The sequence below is a fragment of the Punica granatum genome, chromosome 4 (genome assembly GCF_007655135.1).
Source record: "Punica granatum isolate Tunisia-2019 chromosome 4, ASM765513v2, whole genome shotgun sequence".
NCBI classification, from domain to species: domain Eukaryota; kingdom Viridiplantae; phylum Streptophyta; class Magnoliopsida; order Myrtales; family Lythraceae; genus Punica; species Punica granatum.
In genome coordinates this window covers 11,300,438-11,325,690 of record NC_045130.1, presented here as the reverse complement: position 1 = coordinate 11,325,690, position 25,253 = coordinate 11,300,438, and the positions used below count along the sequence as shown (strand labels likewise).

The following is a 25,253-nucleotide window of genomic DNA, read 5'->3' as shown; positions in this document are numbered from 1 at the left end:
GTCCAATACGGTTTTATTCATAAACTTTATTTTTTTTTCTATATTTTGCTATCTTCTTAAAATTTTAATTTTTTTTTCATAATTCTATTAGTCCATTTTTTAAATTTTGATTAAAAGGATATTCCCATTTTCCAATTAGTAATTCACATTTTCAATTTATATTATCTTCCATAGTTTTGAAATTTGCATTAAGCACATTTATTCTCTTGGGTCAGTTCTATCATATATTTAAATACAGATTAATAATTAATAATATTAAATTATTAATTGCATTCACTAATTTATAATAAATATAATTTTTAAATTATTATAGTTGTATTTATTAAAGACATTAATCGCAAACTGTAGTTAGTTTTGCTATATATATATATATAATAATTCCAAAAGATATATATTTATTAATAAATTGTACTAAAGCTTAGACCAATTCGTTTGTATTTTTTTTCTATTTTTTAGTATATTTAACATAGGCAGAGGAACTTTGAAAGTTCCAAGATATTCCAGTAAACATAATTTCACTTGTTAAATAAAGAATTAGAAAATGGAAATAATTTTGGTAAATTGGACTGATATAAATATATTATTCCTATAAATCAATTTATTTACTTGTGCATTAATTGCTAATGCATTAAGAAGGGCAAAGAAGATTAGTAAAATTTGGGTAAATAGAGAGCTAAGAGCTTAACACATGTCACCACCTTGTCAATCGTTGGATGACACATGGCACCACCCTGGTAAACTTGTTTTTTAGTTTCACTATGATACATTATATATGCAGATTCTAAAAGATATATTTATTACTAAATTGTACAAACTCTTAGATCAATTCACTCACATTTTTTTAATTTCTCAAGTATATTTAATATTGTCATAGGAACTTTAAAAGTTTCTAGATATTCTAGTAAACATAATTTTACTTGTTAAATCAAGAATAATGAAAATATTTTTAATAAATTGAATTGATATAAATATACTATTCTTATAAACCAATTTATTTACTTGTGCATTAATTACTAATGCATTAAAGGGGTAGGTAAGATTAGTGAAATTTAGGTAAATAGAGAGTTGAGGCTTGACACATAGCATCATCTTGTCAATCCTGAGATGAAACATTGCCCAATCTCGTTAAACCTATTTTTTCGTTTTATTATTATATATTATGATGATCATGATGATAATAATAATAGTAACAATAATAATATCAACTAAGTGATGACACACGCGTAGCATCGATCCAATTGAATAATTTTTTTATTACTACTAGTTTAAATAATTTTACATATTATGCATAAATAAAATTTAGTTAAAATCGAATAATGTTAAGGATATCAATAAATTACAAAAAAATATTCATATCGACTAAGCAAAAACAATATCTTATTTCAACGTCAACTTGACGATACCTTGATGAGAGTGTAATTATCTTGAAATTATTAATTATATATAAGTTTCTTCTCAAAGTAAGGCCCAAAACAAATCAATCTGAGACTTTCCTATACTTACATGCATCAATGAATCCTAATTTCATTAGAAAAAATAAATTAGCAATAATTTAACTTTGATTAATAAAATAATATACTTAGTCGAACACGCAAAGTATACCTCCTTATCAAGAAAAATGATATCAAAATTGATAATTTCGTTACTTCTTCCGATTCCAATTCTTTTAATATATGTTAAACCATTGTATCAACTCAAAATTTGTTAAGGTATAGATTAAAAAATACACAATAAAAAATATCTCATGCAAATACAGTAGTTCAAGCAAATAATAAACGCATCAAACAAATTAACATTCAATTAAAAGATAACATCTTAAACAAATTACTTTTGGAAAAAAAATACATGAATTTGACGATTATGGATTTTGAGAAAACCTAATGAAGCGTAGTGAAATACCGGTGAAATCTTGTGAATCGACCAAATTCATGTCAGATATTCAGGTTAGTACGTATATTGAACATGTACAGTATATGTAGTTCAAAACGTCATACAAATTAATAAAAAAATTTACTTTTGAATACAAAAATTCCATTTTTTAATCTCAAGAAATGGTCTATGTTCCACTATATGATATGTACAACATGTATATAATTGGTAATAGTAGTCGAAGTCTCAATATATGATATATATTGTAAATATATATATTTCTATAATGAAGATTGTATGTATAGATTTCAGTGTATATATATATTACTGTAATGTAAACATATATAACACTTCTATCAAACGGCATATGCAAAAAAAATTTATTCCTATAATATAAGATTTGTATGTCATCTTTTAATTGCATATAAAATATTTTAGTATATATTCATTGTATATCGAATATTTCACATATACTTCACAGTATAATATTTACATAATTAAAGCGATGGAGCCAGTTGACCAAAACGGGGTGCTAACATGTATTTTTTTTAAATTACAAATCAAAATCTAGAGCAAAACTGATACATTTATGAAAACTTAAGTTATTTTTGTAAAGAAAAGAGAACATGATCAAATGATGTGCAAATTTGTGGGTCTCATAAAGTCCACGTAGGCAAATAGACGGAAATCTTAACAGAATAGTAACGGATGCCAAATATGAGACGATTATAAAAACTTATGGTTTTTTTGTTACAAAATAAAATTTATGACAAAACAGAGACGTTTCACAAAATTTAGATTTTTTTTTCTAATTTGCCCTTCTATTTAATTCAAAATCTGCATAATGTGATTCACATCCATAAGTAAATAAAATATATTTTCAACTTATGTTGAGAGTAATTTGAATTCCTTTAATTCATATTGAATAAATTATTTATTTTAGGTAAAAATAATCAATCAAACTTTCAACTTTTTTATCTACTTATTCTGTAGGTAAAATTTCGTAAGTTTGAGACAAATGAAAATTAGATTTAGAGAAAATTGTAATTTACCTCTAAAACTATATATTAGGGGCAAATAAAATTGGATTTAGAAGCAATTAAGTCTTTTGCATTCTAAAAAAATATTTAGTGACAAATTTTCTATATGCGCCAACTAATACGTTTCTAAAAGTTATTCTTTTGAGGTAAAATATTTATTTGTAACTAATAATTATGGTCTAGATTTGTAATTTGGTAAAATATTAATTTAGATGCTTTTAGAGGCAAATAAAATTCACATAAAGACATATATTGTATTTGTCTCGTAATGAGAATTGAAGAAACTAATATTATAATTGCCTCTCATTATTTGTCTCTGATAAGGTGTTTCTTGTAGTGAAACATAAAAATTCTCCACCGAGAAAAAAGTAATTATAATCACATCTAAAGCAAAAGGTTTAACAAATCTCCATAGAAAAATTACTCGTGCAACGCATGGATGAATGAAGACTAGGGTTAGAAAGGTAAATGTCAAAATACTATAAGGTTAAAACGATAAACATATATATAATATATATAGTGCAATAAATAATGGTATAATTGTAAATATTATACAATTAGGATTTATAAATAACAGGACTAAACTAGTAAATGCATATAAATTAAGAACTTATAAATAAAAATGCTCAATATATATATAAAGTTATACCCCACCCAATAAATAGGGTTAAAAAGGTAAATGTCAAAATACTATATGATTATGACGGTAAATATATAAATAATTTATATAGTGGAATAAATAATGACATAATTGTAAATATTATACAATTAGGATTAAATGGGACTAAATTAGTAAATTCATATAAATTTAGAATTGATAAATAAAAATGCTCATTAATTTTAATATATATGTATAAATATATTTGAATATAGAATATTTTCATTTTAATATATCCTTGAAACTTATGCATAAATATGATCAGCATCTATAAATATTAAATTACTAATTGCATATAAATTAAGATTTTTATAAATAAAAAATGTTAATAATTTGAATATATATGTACAAATATATTTGACATGAGATATTTTAATTTTAATGTATCCTCAAAACTTATGCATAAATATGATTATTTTATATAAACATATTTGTACATGAAATATTTTTATTTTTATTTTAATATATTTTTGAAGCTTATGCGTAAATGTGATGATTACAAAATTATCTTCAAAACTTATAATTACTAATTTTTTATCGAATTAGAAAAATAATAATTTTGAAAAAGTTACACCACTACTTTACTTCCAATTATCGAATATGGTAGTAATATATGAATTAATTATAATTCCTAAAGATATTAGCATATATAATTGTGCGAACCAAAATTTCGTCTCGTCGGGATCTGCATGCATGCGACTGATCGCACGACTTGGGAGTGTCCATCTTCCCGTGGGGACGCGTGACGGATACGAGTGAGACTAAGTCGCCACTACTTGTTTACGACGCAAAAATCGAGGGTCGGTGAGTTACCCGGGCTCTAGGGGTATGTGATACACTTAATTTGCTAAGGCATTGGTCTTGCAGAACCGAAAATTTCAAATTTGGGGGGTTTTGTTATGTGCGGGGCCTATATTTCGCACGCCGTATTGGTACTCTATTTGCCTAGGGCTTGCCACATTTATTTATTTAATGCATGATTAGGTTGCACTCGTTTTACCCGTTTTGACACCGTAAATTTGAAGATAACAGTCGATTCAGACTTAGAGCCCGAGAGAAAAGTAGGCCCGTACATCAAGGAATCGGTTCGCTATCATTGGGTAACGGTTCATCAGACTGTGATGGTCGACATCCCGCGCGAATCGAAACCGTGAAGCATTGGGTTTACTCGTCCCTAGGTAAGTAGATCGATTCGACCGATTCAGCATTCGGACCTTTCACTCACCGACCGAGATTCTTACATGAATAAATATACAAAATAATCTTTACACTGTTCTCTCAAATAAATAAAAATATAAATTACAACGATTGAATTCCGATCGATTCGTGCTCGACCATTATTCCACGCATACTCACCGTGTAGTTTAAATGATCGAAACCGAAATTAAAGCCATGTAGGCTCGTGAGGGTCGGAGATCAGGTCCGACCAAACCGACGGATTTCAAGATGACAGAATGGTCCTCAAGATAGCCATGGGACCGGTCGAGCTCCCAAGTGATTATTTAACCATGCTTCACTTGTCCTGACCCGGGTCATCATTCGCATAGATACTAAACGGGTCGAGACAGTGACTCAAGGTGAGACCCCATATTGCACTTAGGTCGCGCACGCTCGGTGTGTGGTGGCGTTGGACCCCGTGGTTGACAGTAAAGGGACGTTGGACCCCATGTGCATCGTATCTTATGGGTGCGGGCTCAAACTGCATGAAAACAAACAAAACAGGTGAAAAGCAGATCAAGATAGAAGAAAATTAACAAATTGTGTATTATCGCCAGATTTACGTGATTAAGAATATATGAATAGAGTTGCTTGACAAACAAGTTCCTATCCTGAGAAAGGGGGTGTAGTGCAGTGCTAACACCCTCACCTGGTAACCTAGAGGTTCCGGTTTCGATTCTCATTAGTGGGAATACCTGTGCTCCTTTATTTAGATTTCCTTTCCATTTCCTTGTACTAGGCCATGAGTCTCCTATTGTAACCGAAAAAAAAAAGTTCCTATCCTAAACAGACAAATCAGACGATGTATTCGATCTGCATCGGTCATAGACTGCCCTGGGAGGGTAAGTAGTATTCAACAGTACTTTAAAGGACCCAACAAACATGATATCTGTAGTCAAGTCTCGAATTTATGAGTTAACTTTAAATTGTTTTGTTTGATAACAGTGAGGGCTTAACAGATTATGACAAGAGTGTGTTCTCACCTGAAACTCGAAACCTAAACTTCTGCTTAACTACTTGCCCATGTTTGATTAAGCCGGGTTTGAGATTAATTTGTTTTTGTATTTTGACCCGTTCTAAACACAAACTTAGGGAAATTGGGGCATGAAACAACACGAGGGTGCCAAGATCATTGCACATGACCCATGTGGGACTGGACAACCTTTCACCGGCCATCCCCACTCGTACCAATCTACACTAGGGTGACATAAACATACAGATAGAAAAGGGAGGGTGTACGAGCGGCAATCGCACCTTGATAGGCGCTCGTCCCTTTCCTTATTCGGTATGTTTTGGTCATTATAATGTTTAGGGTGTCGGCGGATCAAAAACCGGTGGTCATGCCCTTGAACTGGAAAAATGTGCAATGTGCATGTAGAAAGTCGAGATCACGTGACACAGATTATCGAAAGTCAGTAGCCGGTGTCCACCGATCCCTTGAGTCTATCGGGGTCATGAGAGCATCGAGAGAACCAAGAAAATGGTCGCTCCGCCTGAAAGTGGTCTAAAGAGGACTTGTGCACCTCGACTTGAACCGCCTCAAACCGGGCCCAAACTCAAGTCAATGTACACGAGTACTGTCTAGATATCTATGCTCTGCGTGACATGTGTCTCGGTACTTTTTAAATCATGAGTTTTAAAAGGACATAGCCAACAGTTCTTAAACTGTCGACACGATTACAGATTATTGACCGGTACATGCAATTTATGTAAAAAAGCCGAGTGATTTATTTAGCCAAGTGAAACGTCTCGATTCCCTCGTTTGTGGAATTATCGAGTTAATTAAAATTTGTCAAATGCTATAAATTTGTGGGTTTCGAGTCGTCGATCCGGCCATTGAAGGGTCGTCCAAATTTTAAACGATTTTACATGATTAAACCAGTTTGTGTGAGGTTTTAATAAAAAATGCATCAAAACATCGTGAAGCACATGAACACGGCATACACAATCACAACAAAATCTAATTTGTCGGTTTTATGCCCGAGTGGATTTGATTAGGCCGGTTTAAAGTTTTTTCTGGCAAGTTTTATCCCTTAAGTCCAAATGCACATGGAATCCGAATTCGTAACAGTTCATTCACATTTCAAGCAACTTGTTTTAAGTCCAATTCTTTAAAACAAGTTCATGTTCGAGTCGATTCACCCCACACACATCTTGATTTTAAAGAGTCGACTTTTATAATTAAACCGGTTCTTTTGTTATCAACCAAAACATTCACCCATTATTGTCATTCATGCAACCATTGAACTAAACAAAAGAATAGAGGCCTAGTCATGCCACTAACATCGGATATTATACCTTTCCCAAGCAAGTGTCGGGACGAACCATGTGAGGCTTTGACTTGTCCGTGAGTAGGCGCCGGAATGGGCTGTCCAAGGACACTACGGCCGCAAGGAGAGGGGCAGCAGGATGACAGCAAAAGCTGCAGCCACATCGAAGGAAGTCGGTGCTCCAACTCGGCTCCACAAACACGAGGAGGGGCTAGATGACATCCATGGTGCTCGGCGGGGGCTCGAGCGGGACTCAACTGCAAGGAAAAGCCAAAAGAAAGTGAGGAGTACAATAGTAATGCAAGCAAATAAAAGGAAAACGGAAAGAGGGGAACCAAGGCGGGACTCAACTTGGTATGGAAGGAGGCAAGCTCTGCTGCGGGCTGGAAAGCTCGAGGCGAATAGCAACACATAGCAAATGAGAGAGCAAAGCAGTCGTGAGCTCAGGGAGCTCGGGAAGGAGCTGCAACAGCCACTGTTTTATGTCTCGAGGAGGAAGGATAGCGGCCAGGCAGCCGCTCAGCTCGGCAAGGGCTCGGACCAGCGGCTGCAGATGGAAACGGAGCAGCAGTGCTGGAGCCGGGGGCTCGGGAACCACGGACAGCAACTGAGGAATGAGGAGAGCTGTATGAACCGCCGTGGCTGATGCATACCAGGAGAAGGAGTGAGATGGTTCTGGGATGAAGAGAAGAATGTGCTGGTCTGTGTTTTTGTTTTTTCTTGCAGGAACAGGGAGAGAAGCTGGAAGGAGGAGCTTGTGATGATGATGAAGACGATGAAGATGGGAAGGAGATGAGTTGATGGCAGCCAAGGAGAAGCAACTGCTGTCACCGAAGAAAAAGGAGAGGGACCGGCGGCAGAAGAGGGATAGGAGTGAGCTGAGCAACGGGCCTTGTATGTGGGCTGTGATAGTGGTTAAGGTGTGGAGAGATGATGAAGAGATGAAGAGAGCCATGGCAGTGGCTGTGGAGTCTGCTAAAATGGAGAACCCGAGAGGGAGAGAGTCGAAAGGGGGAAGGGAAGCTGAGCTCAGAAGGAAACTCCCCAGCTGGTGATGGTCTGTCCATCTCCGTGAAGCCAAAGTCGAGAGGGAGAGAGAGCTGACCCGGTTCTGATCAGAGGTCACGGGCCTAAGGAAAAGAGCAGACTTGATGATGATTATCTGAGAAGCTGCAGGTTGCAGGGAAGATTGCCGAGAAGAAGGAAAAAAAAAAAAGGAAAAGCAACCTGCAGGCTACAAGAAAAGAAAAAGGAAAAAAAGAAAAGGAGGCAGGCAGAAAGAAGGAGAACAAATAAAAAATGGGGGTCGACGCTCTGCTATATATATATATATATGCACTTTTATGTTTTTTTTTTCGTACGGGGCTTCTTTCGGATGAAAATTTGATTTCTCAGAATCTGTCGACATTTTTGGAATGAGAATTTCGAAATCGTGAAATTCGAGAACTAGTAGACTCTATGAGAATTTCAATTTGTATCAATGGAGATCGAATCTCGATAAAATCGATATTGAACCTCTGACACACGTCAATAGTAATTGCACGATTATTTTCGAATTTCTCGTCTTTTCGAATGGATATCCGAAAAATAATCTGAAAACACCTGTGTTCAGAAAAATTCAAGGATCTATATTATGTAGAAAAATACTTTTCAATCCCGCGCATCGACTTGAATTTTGAAAAAAAAAATCAACATCGCTGCATGCAAGGCTTGAAATTCTTGTCTTTTCAACCGGACATCTGAAAAATAATCTAGGACCACCATTGTGTTCAGAAAAATTCAGGGATCGATATTATATAGAAAAAAACATTTTTCAGCCTCGAGTTTTGTTCTAGATTTTGAAATTCAAATTTGACGCACGTAAGGCCTGAAAAATGTCAAATTAAAGGTGAATTAAAAAATGCAATTTAAAAGCCGTGAATGCTTAGGCGATTAATAAAAAATACTTCCCTCCGATGAGTGATAAAATGACGATTTTGCCCCTCATCTACGTGATCATGCCAAGTCGTCGGTTTTGAATTCTTATTGTGCTATGACACTCTGCGCCTTGCTCCTGGACCGTCTAGTTCACATGGCTGACCCAACTGTGAGTGATAAGAGGATGGTTACCCGACGGTTTTCTATTACGGTTCAAGGGTTGTGGTCAAAAGTGCTGTCGATGCCCTTCCCTAGAGCCGGTGGACAAAAACGGGATGCTGACAATAATTATTAGATATTATATACTATAGAAAAAAAGAAATATATTTTTATGAAATTTTTTAAATTTAACTAAAAAATTAAGTTTGAATTATGTAACTACAATATATATTTGTCTGCACGGGGCAAGAAAACCCGTATTTTTAATAAGAAGAAAATAATTATGATATATCAAAACTTATTATATAACTGGTAAAAGTATATGGTACTCAAAATCAATTGCAAATATCTATTACTATATCAAAAGTATTAAATGAACTAAAAAAAACTTCATTATAATTAAAAAACCTTATTAACTCTCAAAAAATCACATATATAATCAATTTAATTAATTAATTTCCAAAGAAATAAGAAAGGCAAATGTCGGTAAGAACATATATTTTATGTAAGAAAAGAAAAAGAAATATTTGAAGTACCGCTTATTGAACCACTTTTTTTATAGATGTATAACTTAAATTTTACTTATTCTAGTGATATATTATATATCATTACAATTTTATTTATGACGTTAAATCAATTGTTATTTTCTTGTCAATAATTATTACTATGACATATTCTTCTTTAATAATTTTTTATATTATCAGGCATGGCACGTACTGCATCTGGTGTGAGTCATGTGATTGCAGAAAATTCATGATCGGGAGAGGTTTATTCGTTAATGAGTCGACCTTGCTCGAACCTATATTAATCCAACCTAATGGAATTTTCGAATATTAAGTGGTACGCACCAAAAAATCACAAATAAAAAGAGACTATCTAAATCGATGACTAATTGTTGAATCGAAAAATTGACGAAGAATTGAAATAGACTTTCTATTAGCGTGGACTAGTTTTAGGTAAGCCTGCGCTTGTTATTTTTTGGTAAGTCATTCGGTGCAAGTTTTGTAATCGGAGAAAATTCACGATCGGAAGAAGTTTATCTCTTAGTGGGTTGACCTTGTTTGAATTTAGATTAATCGAATCTCGTAAATTTTAGATTATCAAGTGATACCTGCTAGAAAAAAGAGATTTGTATAATTAAAATTTAATAAATATTGGAAAAGATTGAAATTTTAAAATTTTAATTTAAAAAAAAAAAAGGAGGATGGGGTGCAGGTGGGGAAAACCCACCCACTGCCCCCCATAGGTCCCCGGCCGGATGGATGGATGCATAGATAGATAGGTAGATAGATGTTGATCAGAAGAAACCTCCAATTTTCTACATAAAATTTGTCATTTGCAGCTGCCTTCACTTCCACCGGCCAATTTTTACATGATCTTTTGGCCATTGATCCAAAAGAAGAATGCACCAATTTCACTGGCCAGAACCCAGAGTTAACCCCTTGTTTGCATGAGGAAAAGGAAAGGGAGGAGCGGGTAACTTCTTACGAGCATTTTTTGCCCATCATTTTCCTTCTATCCAAACAAACGGTAAGAGTTACCAGAGGAAAAATCGATGATAATTAACTTTGTCGTCTCAATGCTCATATTGCAAAATATATATATATATATATAGCTTTTTCTTCAGCATAAAAATCTATTATAAATTCGGACAAACATTGTAATGTGGGGTAAGAGACTTGATCTTAGGTTTAGGGCAAGAGACTTGATCTTAGAGGGTTCAATCGCAGGTTTTGGGGGATTTGCCTTTCTATTTTGGGGGTTTCGGGTCCATTAAGGCGAACGTGGAGCTCATCAGTTCAAGTCAGTTGCTAACGCAGCATGTTAGCCTTTTCTATCTGGGACTGGAAGGAAAGATGGACAAAAAAACGTTCCAAACGCGCGCGTGGGACCAATTTGCACAATTATAATAATTCAGGGACTAATTCTACTAGGCAGGTATCTTTGAGGACCAAATTGTCAATTTAGTCAATATTGATTTGAGTGGCTGAATCGGTGAATTGGCGGTGGAAGCCGGCGGAGGAGATGGAGGAAGGGGATTCCGCGCGTTGCTTTTTCTTCAGTTCAGTCGAGCACCGGAAATAAAACAATGCCGAGGCGCCGGTCTTCTCGCGCCGGTCCCCAGCGCGAAGAGGAAGTTCCCGAAGGCTCCGGCCCTCCCGCCGGGAGTAAGGGGTTGTCGGAGTACGAGATTCAGAGGCTCTCAAGGATTGAGGAGAACAGGAAGAGGATGGCCGCTTTGGGCCTCCCCAAAATCGCTAGCTCTCTGATGGAGAGCCCCAGTCGAAGGTCCGCTAGAAAGGTTGATGATAAGGGGAAGAGGAAGCTGGATGATGAGGACAAGGATTACGAGCCTGACCCGGACGAGGCCGGTGGTGTCGATGATGATGATGATGATGAAGATGAGGAGTATTCGGCTCCTGGGTCGACTAGGAAGAAGGTTTCTTCTACTTCCCTTTCCATCGCGTTGTTCGGTTCATTGATCTGATTGGTTAGTTTCATGTGTCCAGTTAAATTACACCGACCCTTTTCCGATTTCCCTGTGCTGGGGCTCTCGTGATCATTAGAGATGGTGGATTGTAGCTGCGAGCACGTAAAGATCTTCTCTTTTTGAGAATTTGTATTTTATGTAGTCCCACCGTTGCCTGTTGATGATCAGTAACCCTACTTGTTGCTTTTAAAAGTAATACGGTCGTGGGTGGTAGCGAACATCTGAAGGAGTGAAGGGATGATGCTGGTCATCGTCGTTGTTTTAGGAAGCAGCAGCTCTCACTCTCGAGAATCAGAACTTTTGAAAGCATCCTTAGTCCTGCGAATTTTTTCGAGTTGAATGGGATTATTTGTAGCAGGAGATTTAGATGATAAGTTTATTCAGCTAAGTGATGGTTGAACATTTTATCACTCTGATGAGATAGATTATAGTTTCTCCTCTAGACTTTTTTCAGTTCCAAGATCCTCGTATTTCCACTTTTCCCCTTATCAATACACATCTCCGGCAGCTATATGCTGTTGCCTCACTCAATTATGCACTATATTATATATATATATATGATATGGTACTAAAATATATTTTGCCCCAAAAATAATTAAAAGTTACCAAGGTCATTTTGATCCTGATAGGATTTCCAGTAGCTGTTTCCTAAGGAGTTTTTGTCATTTGGGATGTCTAGTGCACCAGAATTCTTTTGGGTAACTATTGAATCCAGTTACTGCATTCTCCTTTTCTTCGATGATCAACTCGATACCAGACTATATGACAGTAGAAATTCCAAGCTTTTTGCCAAGGCTTTCACTTTTTCGCTTGTGACGGGTTAAAATCTGAATCTGTCTTGAGCATGTTCACTTACGATTTCTTGCCGAGATAAAACGTATGGGTGCACGAGAATTTAGGACCCCGACAGTTGTTGGTGTCGGAAAGCTTATGATTTCTTTAGGTTTTTGAGGCCTTTTGTGCACTTGGGCAGTTAATAGTAGGGAGACTATTACCATTTAACCCTTTTCAGTACAATCTTGTTCATCTAATTGTGTCTTTGCTCATCTTCTATGCCAGGGAAAGAGAAGAATGTCAACCCCGAAAAGAAAGACTCCAGTGAAAAAGGTTCCAATCAAATCAGACTCTGTTGATGATGACGATGAGCTCATGCAGGTAATGTATACTTGCATCTCATCTAGAAACATTAATGTGTTTAATTAGAACAAGTTTAGAAGGTTCAACAATGAGATCTTATATTTTCTCATAATATTTTCTGCGTTGATGGAAACTGGTTGAAGTTTTCTAATATCCAACAAGCAAGCCCCTCAAACTCCAAGGAGTATGGCCTAGTGGTAAGGAGGAGCTTAAATATCCACCCGATTCCGGATTCGAAACCCCTTGGAGCCATCGGAGCGCCTTTGGCGTGATTATCCGTTCCGTGCGCCGCGGGGGTTCACGGAGCGTCGGGGATTAGTCGGGCAAAGCCCGGACACCCCGCGTTAGCCAAAAAAAAAAAGAAAAAAAGAAGCAAGCCCCTCACATCTTAACAGATGCCGTTGGCAAATTCGCTGAGGAAACGAAATCTTAAAGATTGAACTATAAAGGACTGAGCTGAAGTGTAAATAACACGGACAAGATCAATGAAGTTATTCGTAAGCTATGCATATTAAATATTTACCCATAATATAAGAGAAGCAAGTGCCACTGACAATATTGTTCAACAAAGTATTGATTATCATAGCCTTCCGCTCATAATGACAGATGAATTTCTCACTTTATATTTAGTGTGTTTGAGGTTCTGGTTTCTCAAGAAAGGATATGTTCTAAGTTGTATTTTGGCCACGTTTCAGGCAATTGCACTTTCTTTGCGAGGAAATAATGAAATAGCATCTCCTGGAAAAGTTGAGGATGTCGATCCAAAGGGAAGAGCGAGGAGGACAGAGGTTCGGGGGGAATCACGGAAAGGAAAGAGCAGATCATTGGTATGGTCTCAATTTCTTTTCTTTTTTAAGTAATTATATATATTCAAATCAATTGACTGGGATTTTTTTCCCCCTTTCTTGTTGTAAAGAAACGCTCTGCAGTCTTGCTCTTTTCTTATTAGTCCTTCCCTTATTGTGCAGTTCAGTAGTAGGGTGAAGATGACTGAGGATGAAGTGATTCTGCACTTCTTTCAGTTTGATGGTAAATCGTTTCCTTTTCTTTGTGTTGCATCTTTGGGCATGACATTGTTACGTGAACCTTGAAGCAATTTTCGTATGATTACCATACTTGAATTGGGATTTTCTTCGTGATCATAAATACTGATGTTGAGAAGGATTAAAGGGCTTTAAAAGGCAGATGTGCCTATAAAATTATGGTTTTTCCATGTATGATCTGGTCATAAAGCATGCATCTTTTTGGTTAAAAAGAATAAAAAATCTCACTCTATGCCTTGTTTGATTATGTCCCTTTTTTTTCTTTCCTTTTTTTTTTAAAAAAAATCCTTTTCTTTCATTTGATTTTGTGAAGAGTCTGGAGATATCTTCTTCTCATGGTGATTAGAAAATGTGGTTTTGCAGAAGCTGGGAAAGGCAGTATAAACATGAAGGATTTAGCAAAGGTAGCAACTGCACATGATTTCACATGGACAGATAAGGAACTCCTTGACATGATCCACTGCTTCGATGCCGATGGAGATGGGAAGGTCTGAACTTTTCCCTACCCTTGTTTCCCATTTCTTTATAGCCCATAAAGTATGGCAATGCGAAAGTGGGAGCAACTTCACCCATCTGCTTTTTACTGGAATTGATAGAGGTTGCATACTGTTAGTTTAACCAAGCTTCACATTTGGAGTCACTGTATAGAACTGAGTCATTCTTCTATGTTACAGCTTGGCCTTGATGATTTTCGGAAGATTGCTGAGCGGTGCAACATGATTCAAGGTCCTGAGTGAGAGCTCTTGACTGGATTATTCCTGGCATATCAAACAAGGTATGCATCCCTTATGCTCCGAAGCAAGTTCAATCTCTGTAACTGCTCTTAGGCGAGAGCATAAATATCAGGGAACATTTTTTTTTTTCCTTATGCTTTTGGTTAATGAATCAAAATATTATCCATTATCGGAAGTCATCTAACGGATCAACACCATTTTTCCCTAAAGAACTGTAAAGTAATCTCTTATGTTTTTACCATTAAGTTATGGCCACCTTTGGTTTGAAGAAGTGGAAAAAGTTCCTAGTTTTCCTCTTTAAACTTCTAGGTGGGGAAAACGATGTTTAGATTACATGGTAATTGTATAGTAGTAGTAGCAATCATTAATTAGGATATTTATTCGAATTACGATGCAATGTAAAAGCATTTACTCGAGTAAACTCTGGCTTTTTTGGACAGGATGGCCAGACAATAGCAGGCCAAGGCTTGTGGCGGAGTAGTTATGGTTTAAACCGGACATTGACAGGGATGAATCCTTTGGTCCCGCACTCATGGACAAGCTTCCTGGGAAGGTCAGTGATGAAAAAGGCTGCTTTAGCTCTGCTTTCCGAATGGAAGGCAGGCGCTGGCGACGCATGTCCTCTGATTGGACTTCATTGGAACTACTGCTAGCCCTAACTAGTAGCATGGATCCAGTTGATGAGTCTCTGAATTTTTGGATAGAAGTAATGTTTTTTTACATGGATTCATTAGCTAGTACAGAGGCTCCAGTCATTACTGATTGTTGTATTGCTGGCCGACAATGGGCTGAAAATGTAACATCACGTATGATTTCTTCCCCCTTTTCCTTGGCTAAATCTGATTTCGTGTTGCTCAATTTCGGGTTAGTAGCATCAGGAAAATGTTAAGACATTAATCATTCCATGCTATTACGTGGTGAGGCCAAAACAATTCCTACTCTTACTTATCACCACCCTCTGCATCCTGCCGACATTTATTTATTATTTTTTTTTATTCAGATGTTATTTTTATTTTTAATTAGAATATGTTTTGGTTGAAGAAACTGGCAAGGTTGATATGAGAATATGCTAAACGGGATCAGTCTAGCGTGATGGGTGACTTATTCTAGTTGGTTCACCCCATCAGCTCAATCTCGAGTGTAGTCGCGCATCATCGGAAAATCTATGAGAAAAGTGTGAAAAATAAAACCAATATGATTTAATTTGTCATTTTTCACAAATAAAGCCCGTGAACGGATGAGATTTATCTACTAAAATCTCACGGTTAAGAAATTGCCAACTAAAATATATTTTTTTATTTGACAACCACGCTAGAATTTTCAATTAAAAACTTTGGATAAATCATCAAAAAATGTTGCAATGTAGGAAGGGGAAAAAAAATAATCATTTCTCATGCTTCTTTTTCCCGCCGCATTTGCTGAGAGAGCACTTACAATCCAGAAAAAAACTGTGGCGAGAAAATCATGTTCCCGTTCATACAAATGAGATTGGCGAAATTCTCCCTCCATACGTACATGTTCATCGGTCTCAACATCTGTCGAGATTCATGAATTCGTACATGTTCATCGGTCTCAACATCTGTCGAGATTCATGAATTCTGAAATTCAGAAGACCAATCTTCTCAAAAACAAAGCATGACCAAGTTCACTGTGGCCCTATGTCCTTAGCTGTCTCACTGCAACTTGCAGGCCCACAGGAAACAGCTTCCCCCGATGATACTTCAGTCATGGTTTTGGTCTCTATCCTGGTACCAGGAGGAAGAGCTGAGGTTTCTAATGCGGTTTCTGAATCGTGTATCTGCTGACCTTGCTGGTTCTGAGTCCCTGAGCCCGACCCAGGCACCAATGCTTGGCCCTGCTGAGGAACTCCATGGGTTTGAGATCGCACATAATCCATTATTATCTGAGCCAAAAGGACCTGTGGGTCCGAAGAGGAAACTCCATTAACCGACAAAAGAGCCAGAGGCTCAGAACCACTGGTCTGATTGTTGGCCTCCAGAGTAACCGAGGTTGAAGAAACCGGAAGACTTGAGCTTGCGCAAGGCGGGCCAAACACCTGAGACTTGCTACTGAGAGACTGGTTTCTCTGGAACCTCTTCATCTTCGACAAATGCTTTTTCCCAGTCAGGTGGGTATTGAAGACCACCTGGGATTCGCACTTAACATTGCACAGATCACAAATGAATGGAAAAGCTGGTTCTTTCGGTTGGGCTGACCCCACTGGCCGTCTCAGGCCTGATTCAGCCTTAAGAAACTTGCCTCCCCTGCCTCCCTTCATTTTCCTCTTCATACCAGCCCCACAGGCCCCTTCCTCATGTGGTCTAGTCTCAGCTGGAAGATTTTCTGCAGGTTTCTCAGGTTCGCTCATCTGCTTCTTGAGATTCTGCAGCTCTTCATGGACTCGAAGGTTCTTCTTGTGGCGCTTTCCATTCTTATGCTGTTCCAAGATCTCAGGTGCGTTGCATTCAACCCTACAGAGCTCACAACGTACCATTCTTGGGAGTCGGCCTGGAGCACTTCCAGGTTCTTGTTCCATAGGAGGGCCTTGTTGTGCACCTCGGCTGCCAGCCTTTCCTCCTCGTTTAGACTGCCGGTTGCCTATTCTCCCTCCTTTCCCAATGCTTTCAGATTGCCCCATCTGCTGAGCAGTGACGACATGCAGCATTGGGTAAGTCTTGGCATGATCAAGTGATATATGAGAGCAGTAATCAACAAACATGAGAAAGTAAAAAAGAAACAACCCAAAGATATAACAAACAGATATTATGGACAAAAAATCAAAGGGAAAAACTGCAAGTAACACAGAACATGAAAAGGACACCAGAAAATAATTACTCATTGAGAACTTGTTTTTCAAAATCCATCAAGAATGGAAGGAATCAGCACAAAAACCTACTCAACTTTGAATTCAAAATCCATTTCACCATTTTCCACTGCTTCATACTGGAGAAGATGTCACAGAAAATCACTAAATATATAATTGATCTCAAAACGTTAATTATTGAGGAAAAAGGAAATAAAAATTTGCGATCAAAACAATGGAACAAGAAGAACATTTTCAGGAGTTTAAGGGGCAGGCCTTAAAGGAAAAGGGCAAAATTTGGATGGAAAAGACCTGCAGCCCATTAATTAGTTTAATATGAATAAAAAAATGAAGAGAAGAATATCTTGAATTGACAGGTGAATCATGACATTATAAATTTGAACATGTAATGCAGATCACATGAGATTAGTCAAATAGCACATGCAGGCCAGTTGATATTGATAAGCAACAAAATGCATAAGAAGACATTTGCTCTTTCCCAGTTCTGGATCAATCTCACCAATGGTGTGAAGAAACCACGGCATACATCAGAGAGGCTCCAAGACTAATCAATGATCGAGTCACAAGGCCCATTTCCTCGAAGACATTTTCTCCATAATAAACCACAAAAACAATACAAAGGCATTTTTTTATCAGGCTTTGAGACTCGAGCATCGCCAGTCAGACCATACAAATACAGCTGTAGTAGTTGAGAAGCAACCAAAGTGATACCACATGTGGTTGATACTCAATATTTCATCAATTGCTGAATCTCAAAGTCCGCTTCATTTCACCTTTTTCTCGACGAGACAGTGCCAAATCAACAAAAGGTATTTCTTTATCGGGCTTTGGATTCAAGCATTGATTCAGGGATAATATCTCTGAGTCGACCAAAATTAAGAATTACCTATCAGAAGATTCTCCATTGAGAACTATGAAGATCTGGGAACCCATCTTGTGTGTGCTGAACTATGATATGGCTCTCCCAGCCAATAAAAGAGATGAGAACAAATGCATGGCTCAAAAGAAAAAATTAGAATCATCCCTGCGATTTCAGTTCAAACATCCTGAATAGAGAGCTAACTGCAATATCCACCAAGTACTTTTGTCAAAATACAAATGGAAAGAGATTAACTGCAAGAAGCCTGATATCATGTCTGGTACGTATGATTTGAACCCTTCGTAGTGGAATCCCCATATATTGTACAGGCCAATTAATATAAGCATCCCTTTTCATTTTCATTCTTATATGCAGTGAATTCGACCAGAGAAGTTGAGCAGCAGAATCAGTGAAATGGGGCTCAATATGACTTTTATGAGAAGCCAAAAAAAATGGGGGAGCGAAAATCTAATCCGATAGAAAAGAAAGAAAGATAAAAAAAAAAAAAAAAGCCAAATGATATTACTCAACGTGATGATTTGACTGGAGTGAGAATACTTGTAGGGGCCAATTTATACGAGGATCCCTTTCCATTTTCATTTTTATATGTAGCAGATTCGACCAAAGAAGGTTGAACAGCAGCATCAGTAAAACATGGCTGAGTATAACTTTAATGAGAAGCCAAACAAGAGCGCAAAATTGGCCAAATTACTTATCCTCACAAAAAAAAAGAAAGCAACAACAATGGTATTGTTCAAACTGATGATTTGAATGGAGTGAGAATACTTTACAAACTAGTCTGAATCCCATGCACGCACAGGGTAATCATTGGTATAGTTTTACTCTGCCATCTCAAATAGTGAATGTGATAAAGATGTAGACGGCAACTCCTAATTGTTATCAGGCTTCAGAGAAAAAGCAAGGCACATCATGCTTCCTTACAAGAGTTTAGAGGAAACAAATTTACGAAATTATTATGTCAATCTTAGAAATGAGAAAGAACTGGAGACAGCTTTGAATGTGCAAATTTGTATAGCTTTTATGTTGATGATATGACAGATTAAAGAAAAAAAGAAAGACAACTCAAGCTGTCAACGAGTCAGTTGATTTTAAAATGGAGTTCCCCTATCTCAAATCCATTTAGTTTCATGTTGATTGCTTTGTCTAAAAGAAGAGAAACAATTTTGCATACTGGAGAAGAAATTAATTGCAGAATATAATACCTAGAACCTATCAGTTGAGTGCTGCAATAAAATCCCAGAATGAGCCTGAGGAAGAAGAGCAAGAGACAGGCTTATACAATCAAACATACCAAACTTCTGTGAAAAATATTATGAATCTACAACATAGCACTGGCTTCTGTCCATGAGTAAGGAGCATTTTAACCTTAAAACTTTTTATCTGAGATTAGGGGAAGAGAGAAAAACTTAACCCTTGCAAGACAAAAGCAACCAAGGCATGTCAAGCAGGTAGCTCGCTCCTCCATAACAGAAGCAGAGACAGCCCAATTCCATCTTAAATCATATGCAGGACTTGGACTTCATGATTACTCAAATAAGTGCAGTTTAGCCTTATGGATTATAATCCAAATAGCACATCAAGCAAAAACAAGAACAAACAGCTCCATCTTATTGTATTTTTCATTACTGTCCTCCCAAAGCCTATACACAGAACATTTCAAGAACAACTGCATCGAACTGCCAAAACGGAAACGATAAACCAATGGTGAATTTTGAAGATGCCGAATAGCTTATACAAGGAGCCGATCAACAAGCTCTATGAACCATTACAACCGACGGTTGTAACTATACCGACTGAATAATGATCCAGCACATCAAACGAGGCAAGAACTCTAATAATATGCATCAAGTTCCCAACTTGAACGACATTTCCATCTTCTAGTCAAATACACAAGCATGTCCTATGCAGTCACATATAGCTAAACGTATAATACATGCCGGAATACATTTGAAAAGGAACAGATGGAAAATCTTACTGGGTGGTGAATTCCTCTATGGGCAGAAACACTCGATTGCCAAGGATCCGAACTCGGATTCTGAGCAGCCTGCTCGTAATAAGGGTTCTGATGGGAGGGCAAGTGAGGTTCCTGGTATAACTGAGAATTCTGGGAATGCTGCTGCTGCTGATGAGTTTCGGGTGGCTGTTGATGGTGCTGCTGATAGTAGTAATTGGCGTAGTCTTGGGAATGGTAATAGGCGGCGCAGTGCTGGGGATCGTAGGAATAGTAGGAGGAGGAGGATTGGGCCGCCGCCGTCGTGGCGGGGCCGGCGATTGAGGATGAGCAGTGGGGCTGCGATGGCTGAGATGGGTCGTAAGTCCCCTGAACGTGCTGCTGGTCGTAGCTTGCGTAGTAATCGGAGTGATCCATGGAGTTATCTGGTCGACAGAAAGAGAGAGAGCGAGAGACCTTTGATTTTGCAACGATCGCCGCCGGCCGGTGGGTTGCCCGCCGTCACCGGATGTCAATTGTCAGCCAGATACTTAGCCAGAAGTGAGAAGACAGAACAGGGAAATTAACCATATAGCCCCTAACATTACGTATAGTGAAAATATGATCCTGATTTTCAATTTTCGAATCCGGAAAAAGAGTGAACTCTAACTTTGATCCCTAACATTTTCCGAGCCAATACTTCGGTTCCTCGAAAACTTTCGCGACCACTTTGTCGTAAACATCGCCATTTCGTCTACCACTTCGGTCCAGTCATCAACCCCACCCATAAACAAATATCTAACGGAGACGCCTAAATAGAGTAAACATTAAAATGTGTCCAGGATCTAGACTCTGATACGAGACGCAAATAGAGTTCTGCACGTAATGTCCAAGCCCGGTGACGAGATAAGACCTAACCTCAAAAAGGGCCACTTTCATCATGAAGGGTTGCACACCTGCCCTCTCCGGCACATGGTTATTAAATCTACGAAATTAATTCGTAGATTTCACATGAATACTATGGGTGGAAGCGAATAGATTCGGTGTAAATTCAAAATGGGAGGTACATTCGATAAAATCTTGAATTTTATTCTATAAATTCGGTGAATAATATGCCACTTGGAACATTCTACTTCCATGGCTTGGGTTTAAGCCAAATATTCAATACTCGACTTAAAGGCCTGACTAATTTGTTTAAGTTTGAGTAAATTATGTGTGTTTACCCACGTTTCTTTTAAATGTTTAAATTGAAATCTAGCTTATAGGCTATGTGAACTTGATGTTTGTCTTGACTGGCAAACGATTATGTTCCTTTGGACAATGTTTTATTGTAATCTAGAGACTCGATAGAATGGTCCGTGCGTTGCCGCGGGTCAAAATGGGCCGTTTGACTAATAATTTGGATGAAAATTCCCCTTATAGTTTGGAATTTGTATACAAACAACCTTAAAGCCTTGGTAATATATCCATCATGGCTTGCTGCCATACAATGTATTGACGAATAAATGAGTGACATTCGAAGGAACCGCATAACTATTGACGAACTGGCAACATCTTGTGTCCCAAAAAATGGATATGACAAGAATTGAAAGCCTGTGAGAGATAGGATCGTGATACCTATAACCCTTTTGCTCTATGTTGTACCTGAGGAAACAGCATAATCTAGGCCGTGGCTGTAATTTGTTATGTTCATAAAAAGGTAAAAGAGGAAAAGACATGCAACCAAAAGTTCGAAGAGTGTGGTAGTCTGGACTTTTATCATAGTGCAACTCTTAGTGTATACAGTTGTTAAGGACAAATGAAGAGATCCTATTCATACTATACACTACTGCAAGGCTATCTCACCCCAAAAAGACTACGCAAGGGAAGCTAAAAGCAACATACCACAAACATTATTAAGAATATGACCTAACTTAGGTTTTACACGAACATTATGCTTAGATGTGCTTGGACAAGATTTATGGATAGCAGTGTCGTTCATTCAAAAGCGGAAGAGGAATCATTACATTGAACGCAATTATCGAAGGGAGAAACCTCAAAGCACTTTGAAAATTGATTTTGAATCATGGCACTAATGTCAAGGTAAATCTATGACTACTCGGATTGATTAATTTCATGTATATATCCAAATAAAATAAGAAAATCTTTACAAACCTCTGATATTACACTTGGTTTGGGAGTGCTATTGCTGAAACAAAAAAGTTAAAATATAATTGTTAAAAAATAAGTATTGATTTTAAAATAAGCAAAAACATTTTGAGTATAATAATTTGAAATTGCTGAAATTAAAATTAATGCTTAAAATAAAAAATAAGTTGAGTCAGTTTTTATAATTATCTATTAACCAGCTGGAAAAAAATCACGATTCTGCTTAAAATTTAATAAAATAAGCACTTATATGACTGCCACTGAACTTCCAAACAATACTAATCACATATTCATTGTTTCCATCAAAATGAAAAGAAGAATAGAGGGGTTTATTGCAGTCAAATAAACTCCTTTTTCATTGTCACCACAAGATCTGGTTGGCAAAGTAAATGCATTATTCGATTGATTCTAATTAAGAAATTATATAAGTGAAGATTATGTGTAAGATGAAAATTTCCTTGTTCTCCATGTTTAGTGATATTATTTTATCATATTAGGATATAGAATATTTGAGAATAAGATCTTATGAGTTATTAGTATCTTAGGATATTCCAATATCTAATTTCCTATGTAATTTGGCCTATAAATAGGCTAGTTATCTTATGTAATTTTTTAGGAAAGCTAAAATATAAATCGCTTCAGTAAATATCTCTATTTCTTCTTCTTGGTTTATATATTAAATTTCTTCAATCATATTTGAACAATATTATATGATTTCCTTTTATCTTCTTAATACCAAAGTGTGTAACCTGCGCTATGCGTGGAATAAGCATAACTTTAATTTGAAAAATTTTATCCATACTGAGGATGGTGTTATATAATCTTATTAATTGGCCATGCGCATGCGCAATTGCTTTGATATTTTTATCCAATCTCGATTTTAATTTTCATGAAAAGTATGTTAGATTTATGAGAATTGTGATTTATTTTTATGGATATTTGATAATTGCAATTAATTTAGTAAAAGTGATTTTTTTCAGCGTGTACCTTGATATACAGGAGCTTTACGAATGTTGACTAATCCAGTTCAAGTCGAGAAGGCCTACTAAGGGATAAAGCTCTCACAATCAAAAATTTTCTCCATTTTGAATACTCGAATCCAAAACCTTAGTTAAGCGGAATAAGCACCGAACCGTTTAAATCAATCCTTGTTGGTAAGTTGAAATTATTTTTAATGGAATGAAAGTGGTCGAATTTTTAAGTTTTTTTTCCATAAAAACATAAAAATAAATAGAAATGGGGTTTTAAGAAAACTATAGAAATAATTAAAATATGAGACTCTACCTTAAATAATAATACTTCTATATAAGATACAAGTTAAGATAAGATACCAATCAAAGATGTCGGAGACAAGTTGACTATTACTTTGTAAAGTACAAAATCCCCTTGTGATTTGAGCATGAGACAAATTGAACTCTATGATTTTTCTAGGAATAAATAATATATTGTGGTTCACTTCGTGAGACATAATGAATTTCACTGTTAATATTTTCGTCACTTTTGGTCCACAAAATTTTCTTTTTGTCATTATTACCCTCAAACTTTCAAATTTTTTTCAATTTGATCCTAAAATTAGAAAAAAAAAGGAAGGGGCCAAGGCCGTCGGTCGGCGACCTCGACCCCACCACCGAGGTCGTATGCACCCACAGAGGATGCCAACCTTACCCTCGAGCTTTCTGGCATCCTCTGTGGGTGTCAGCCACCTCGGTAGTGGGTTCGGAGTCGCCAACTAGCGGTCCAAGCCCCTTCCCCCTTTTTTTTCGAATTTTAGGATCAAATTACAAAAAAGTTGAAAGCTTGAGGGTAATAACGGAAAAAGAAAAGTTTGAGGACCAAAAGTGATGCAAAAATTAACGGCGATGTCCATTATGTCTCACGAAGTGAAACACATAGCATTATTTGTCCCTAGAAAAATTATATTGTGCAATTTGTCTCAAACCCAAACTACAGTGGAGGTTTTTGTATTTTCTCTTACATAAAAGAAGATAACTTAAAATAATAGGCTTGCTTGAGACTTGGGATTTGATTTTTTTAAAAAAAATATTTCTAGTTCAAGAAGTTTAAAACTTTCATCTTACGACCAAAAACAAATTTTCTATTTAAATAAATAGTTTTCCCTTTTGATGGGTTGACAAAGTTCTAACAAACTCAAAAAAAAAAATCTGGCAATGGATATTCCTGGCCTTATGGGCATATCAATCTATCTATACATCTATACATTAGGTTAAAATAGAGTTTCAAAATAGAATTCTTGAGGAGAGTAGAGATTATTCTTTACCCTCACAAGTGTTTTTGTTTTCTTCCTCATTTTTTATTAAACAATGAGGATTAGGTGATGGGGTTTGATATATCAAATGAAAAGTAGGTAATACTATTTAATTTGGTACCTATTTATTTAGTTTTTCTGAAATTAGTTTTTGGTATAATTTTTTCAAAAAACTTATTTTTTCCGTACAAATGGTACTCTTGGCCAACAAAATTCCTTCACTTTCAACAATAAATTTATTTATGTTAATATTTAGAAATCCAATCATGTGAAGAGGACAATATGCTCATGACATGTCAAAAATTAATTTAACAGTCAATTTCTTTTGTTACTACGTATAATCTATCTAAATTAGAATATTTCAAATAATAATTCATACAACATTTTCTAAAAGATGTCATATTGCCTAATATATTAGTTGCTCTATAAACATTATTAACTGTTATTTTATGCTTAATTTTATGACTGTTGATTTAAGCTTGATTACTAATGTATAAATTGAAAGTTACATATCATGGCGTAATTATTTTTGTGATTATTGAATTGTAGATATCCCGTATAATAGACAAAATCGATTTCCGCTACAAAGTGCGGGAATTTCAGTAGTATGAATAATAGTAGGGACTCGGTGAAAAAAAAAGTCCTTATAGTATTTGATCATTTTAATTT

At 36.4% G+C, this 25,253-nt stretch overlaps 3 protein-coding genes across 4 annotated transcripts; 1 reads left to right on the top strand and 2 right to left on the bottom strand.

Annotated features, from left to right (window-relative positions):
* Positions 1-4,804: 4,804 nt before the first annotated feature.
* LOC116203132 lies at positions 4,805-8,333 on the bottom strand. Its single transcript, XM_031534792.1, has 3 exons — positions 7,407-8,333; positions 7,084-7,312; positions 4,805-5,266 (listed from the first exon to the last, which is right to left on the bottom strand). Exons 1-2 carry the CDS (start codon positions 8,008-8,010, stop codon positions 7,167-7,169), a joined length of 750 nt encoding a protein of 249 aa, XP_031390652.1. The 5' UTR covers positions 8,011-8,333; the 3' UTR covers positions 4,805-5,266; positions 7,084-7,166.
* A 2,792-nt stretch (positions 8,334-11,125) lies between these two features.
* Positions 11,126-15,485, top strand: LOC116203525 (nucleolin-like). Its single transcript, XM_031535279.1, has 7 exons — positions 11,126-11,571; positions 12,682-12,777; positions 13,455-13,586; positions 13,728-13,788; positions 14,166-14,290; positions 14,477-14,577; positions 14,977-15,485. Exons 1-6 carry the CDS (start codon positions 11,221-11,223, stop codon positions 14,537-14,539), a joined length of 828 nt encoding a protein of 275 aa, XP_031391139.1. The 5' UTR covers positions 11,126-11,220; the 3' UTR covers positions 14,540-14,577; positions 14,977-15,485.
* A 391-nt stretch (positions 15,486-15,876) lies between these two features.
* LOC116203524 lies at positions 15,877-20,829 on the bottom strand. Of its 2 annotated transcripts, none has more exons than XM_031535277.1 (2): positions 20,216-20,829; positions 15,877-17,177 (listed from the first exon to the last, which is right to left on the bottom strand). In XM_031535277.1, exons 1-2 carry the CDS (start codon positions 20,606-20,608, stop codon positions 16,182-16,184), a joined length of 1,389 nt encoding a protein of 462 aa, XP_031391137.1. In that variant the 5' UTR covers positions 20,609-20,829; the 3' UTR covers positions 15,877-16,181. The 2 variants fall into 2 exon arrangements, with proteins under 2 accessions (XP_031391137.1, XP_031391138.1); XM_031535278.1 differs by having other exon boundaries at positions 15,877-17,174.
* Positions 20,830-25,253: the final 4,424 nt, after the last annotated feature.

Coding starts and splice junctions, on each gene's coding strand:
- LOC116203525 (XM_031535279.1), top strand. CDS start 11,221: ATGCCGAGGCGCCGGTCTTCTCGCGCCGGTCCCCAGCGCGAAGAGGAA. Junction 11,572..12,681: donor CTGGGTCGACTAGGAAGAAG/GTTTCTTCTACT, acceptor CTTCTATGCCAG/GGAAAGAGAAGAATGTCAAC. Junction 13,789..14,165: donor GCACTTCTTTCAGTTTGATG/GTAAATCGTTTC, acceptor GTGGTTTTGCAG/AAGCTGGGAAAGGCAGTATA.
- LOC116203132 (XM_031534792.1), bottom strand. CDS start 8,010: ATGGCTCTCTTCATCTCTTCATCATCTCTCCACACCTTAACCACTATC. Junction 7,313..7,406: donor CTTGCCTCCTTCCATACCAA/GTTGAGTCCCGC, acceptor TTTTCCTTGCAG/TTGAGTCCCGCTCGAGCCCC.
- LOC116203524 (XM_031535277.1), bottom strand. CDS start 20,608: ATGGATCACTCCGATTACTACGCAAGCTACGACCAGCAGCACGTTCAG. Junction 17,178..20,215: donor ATAGAGGAATTCACCACCCA/GTAAGATTTTCC, acceptor GTCACTGCTCAG/CAGATGGGGCAATCTGAAAG.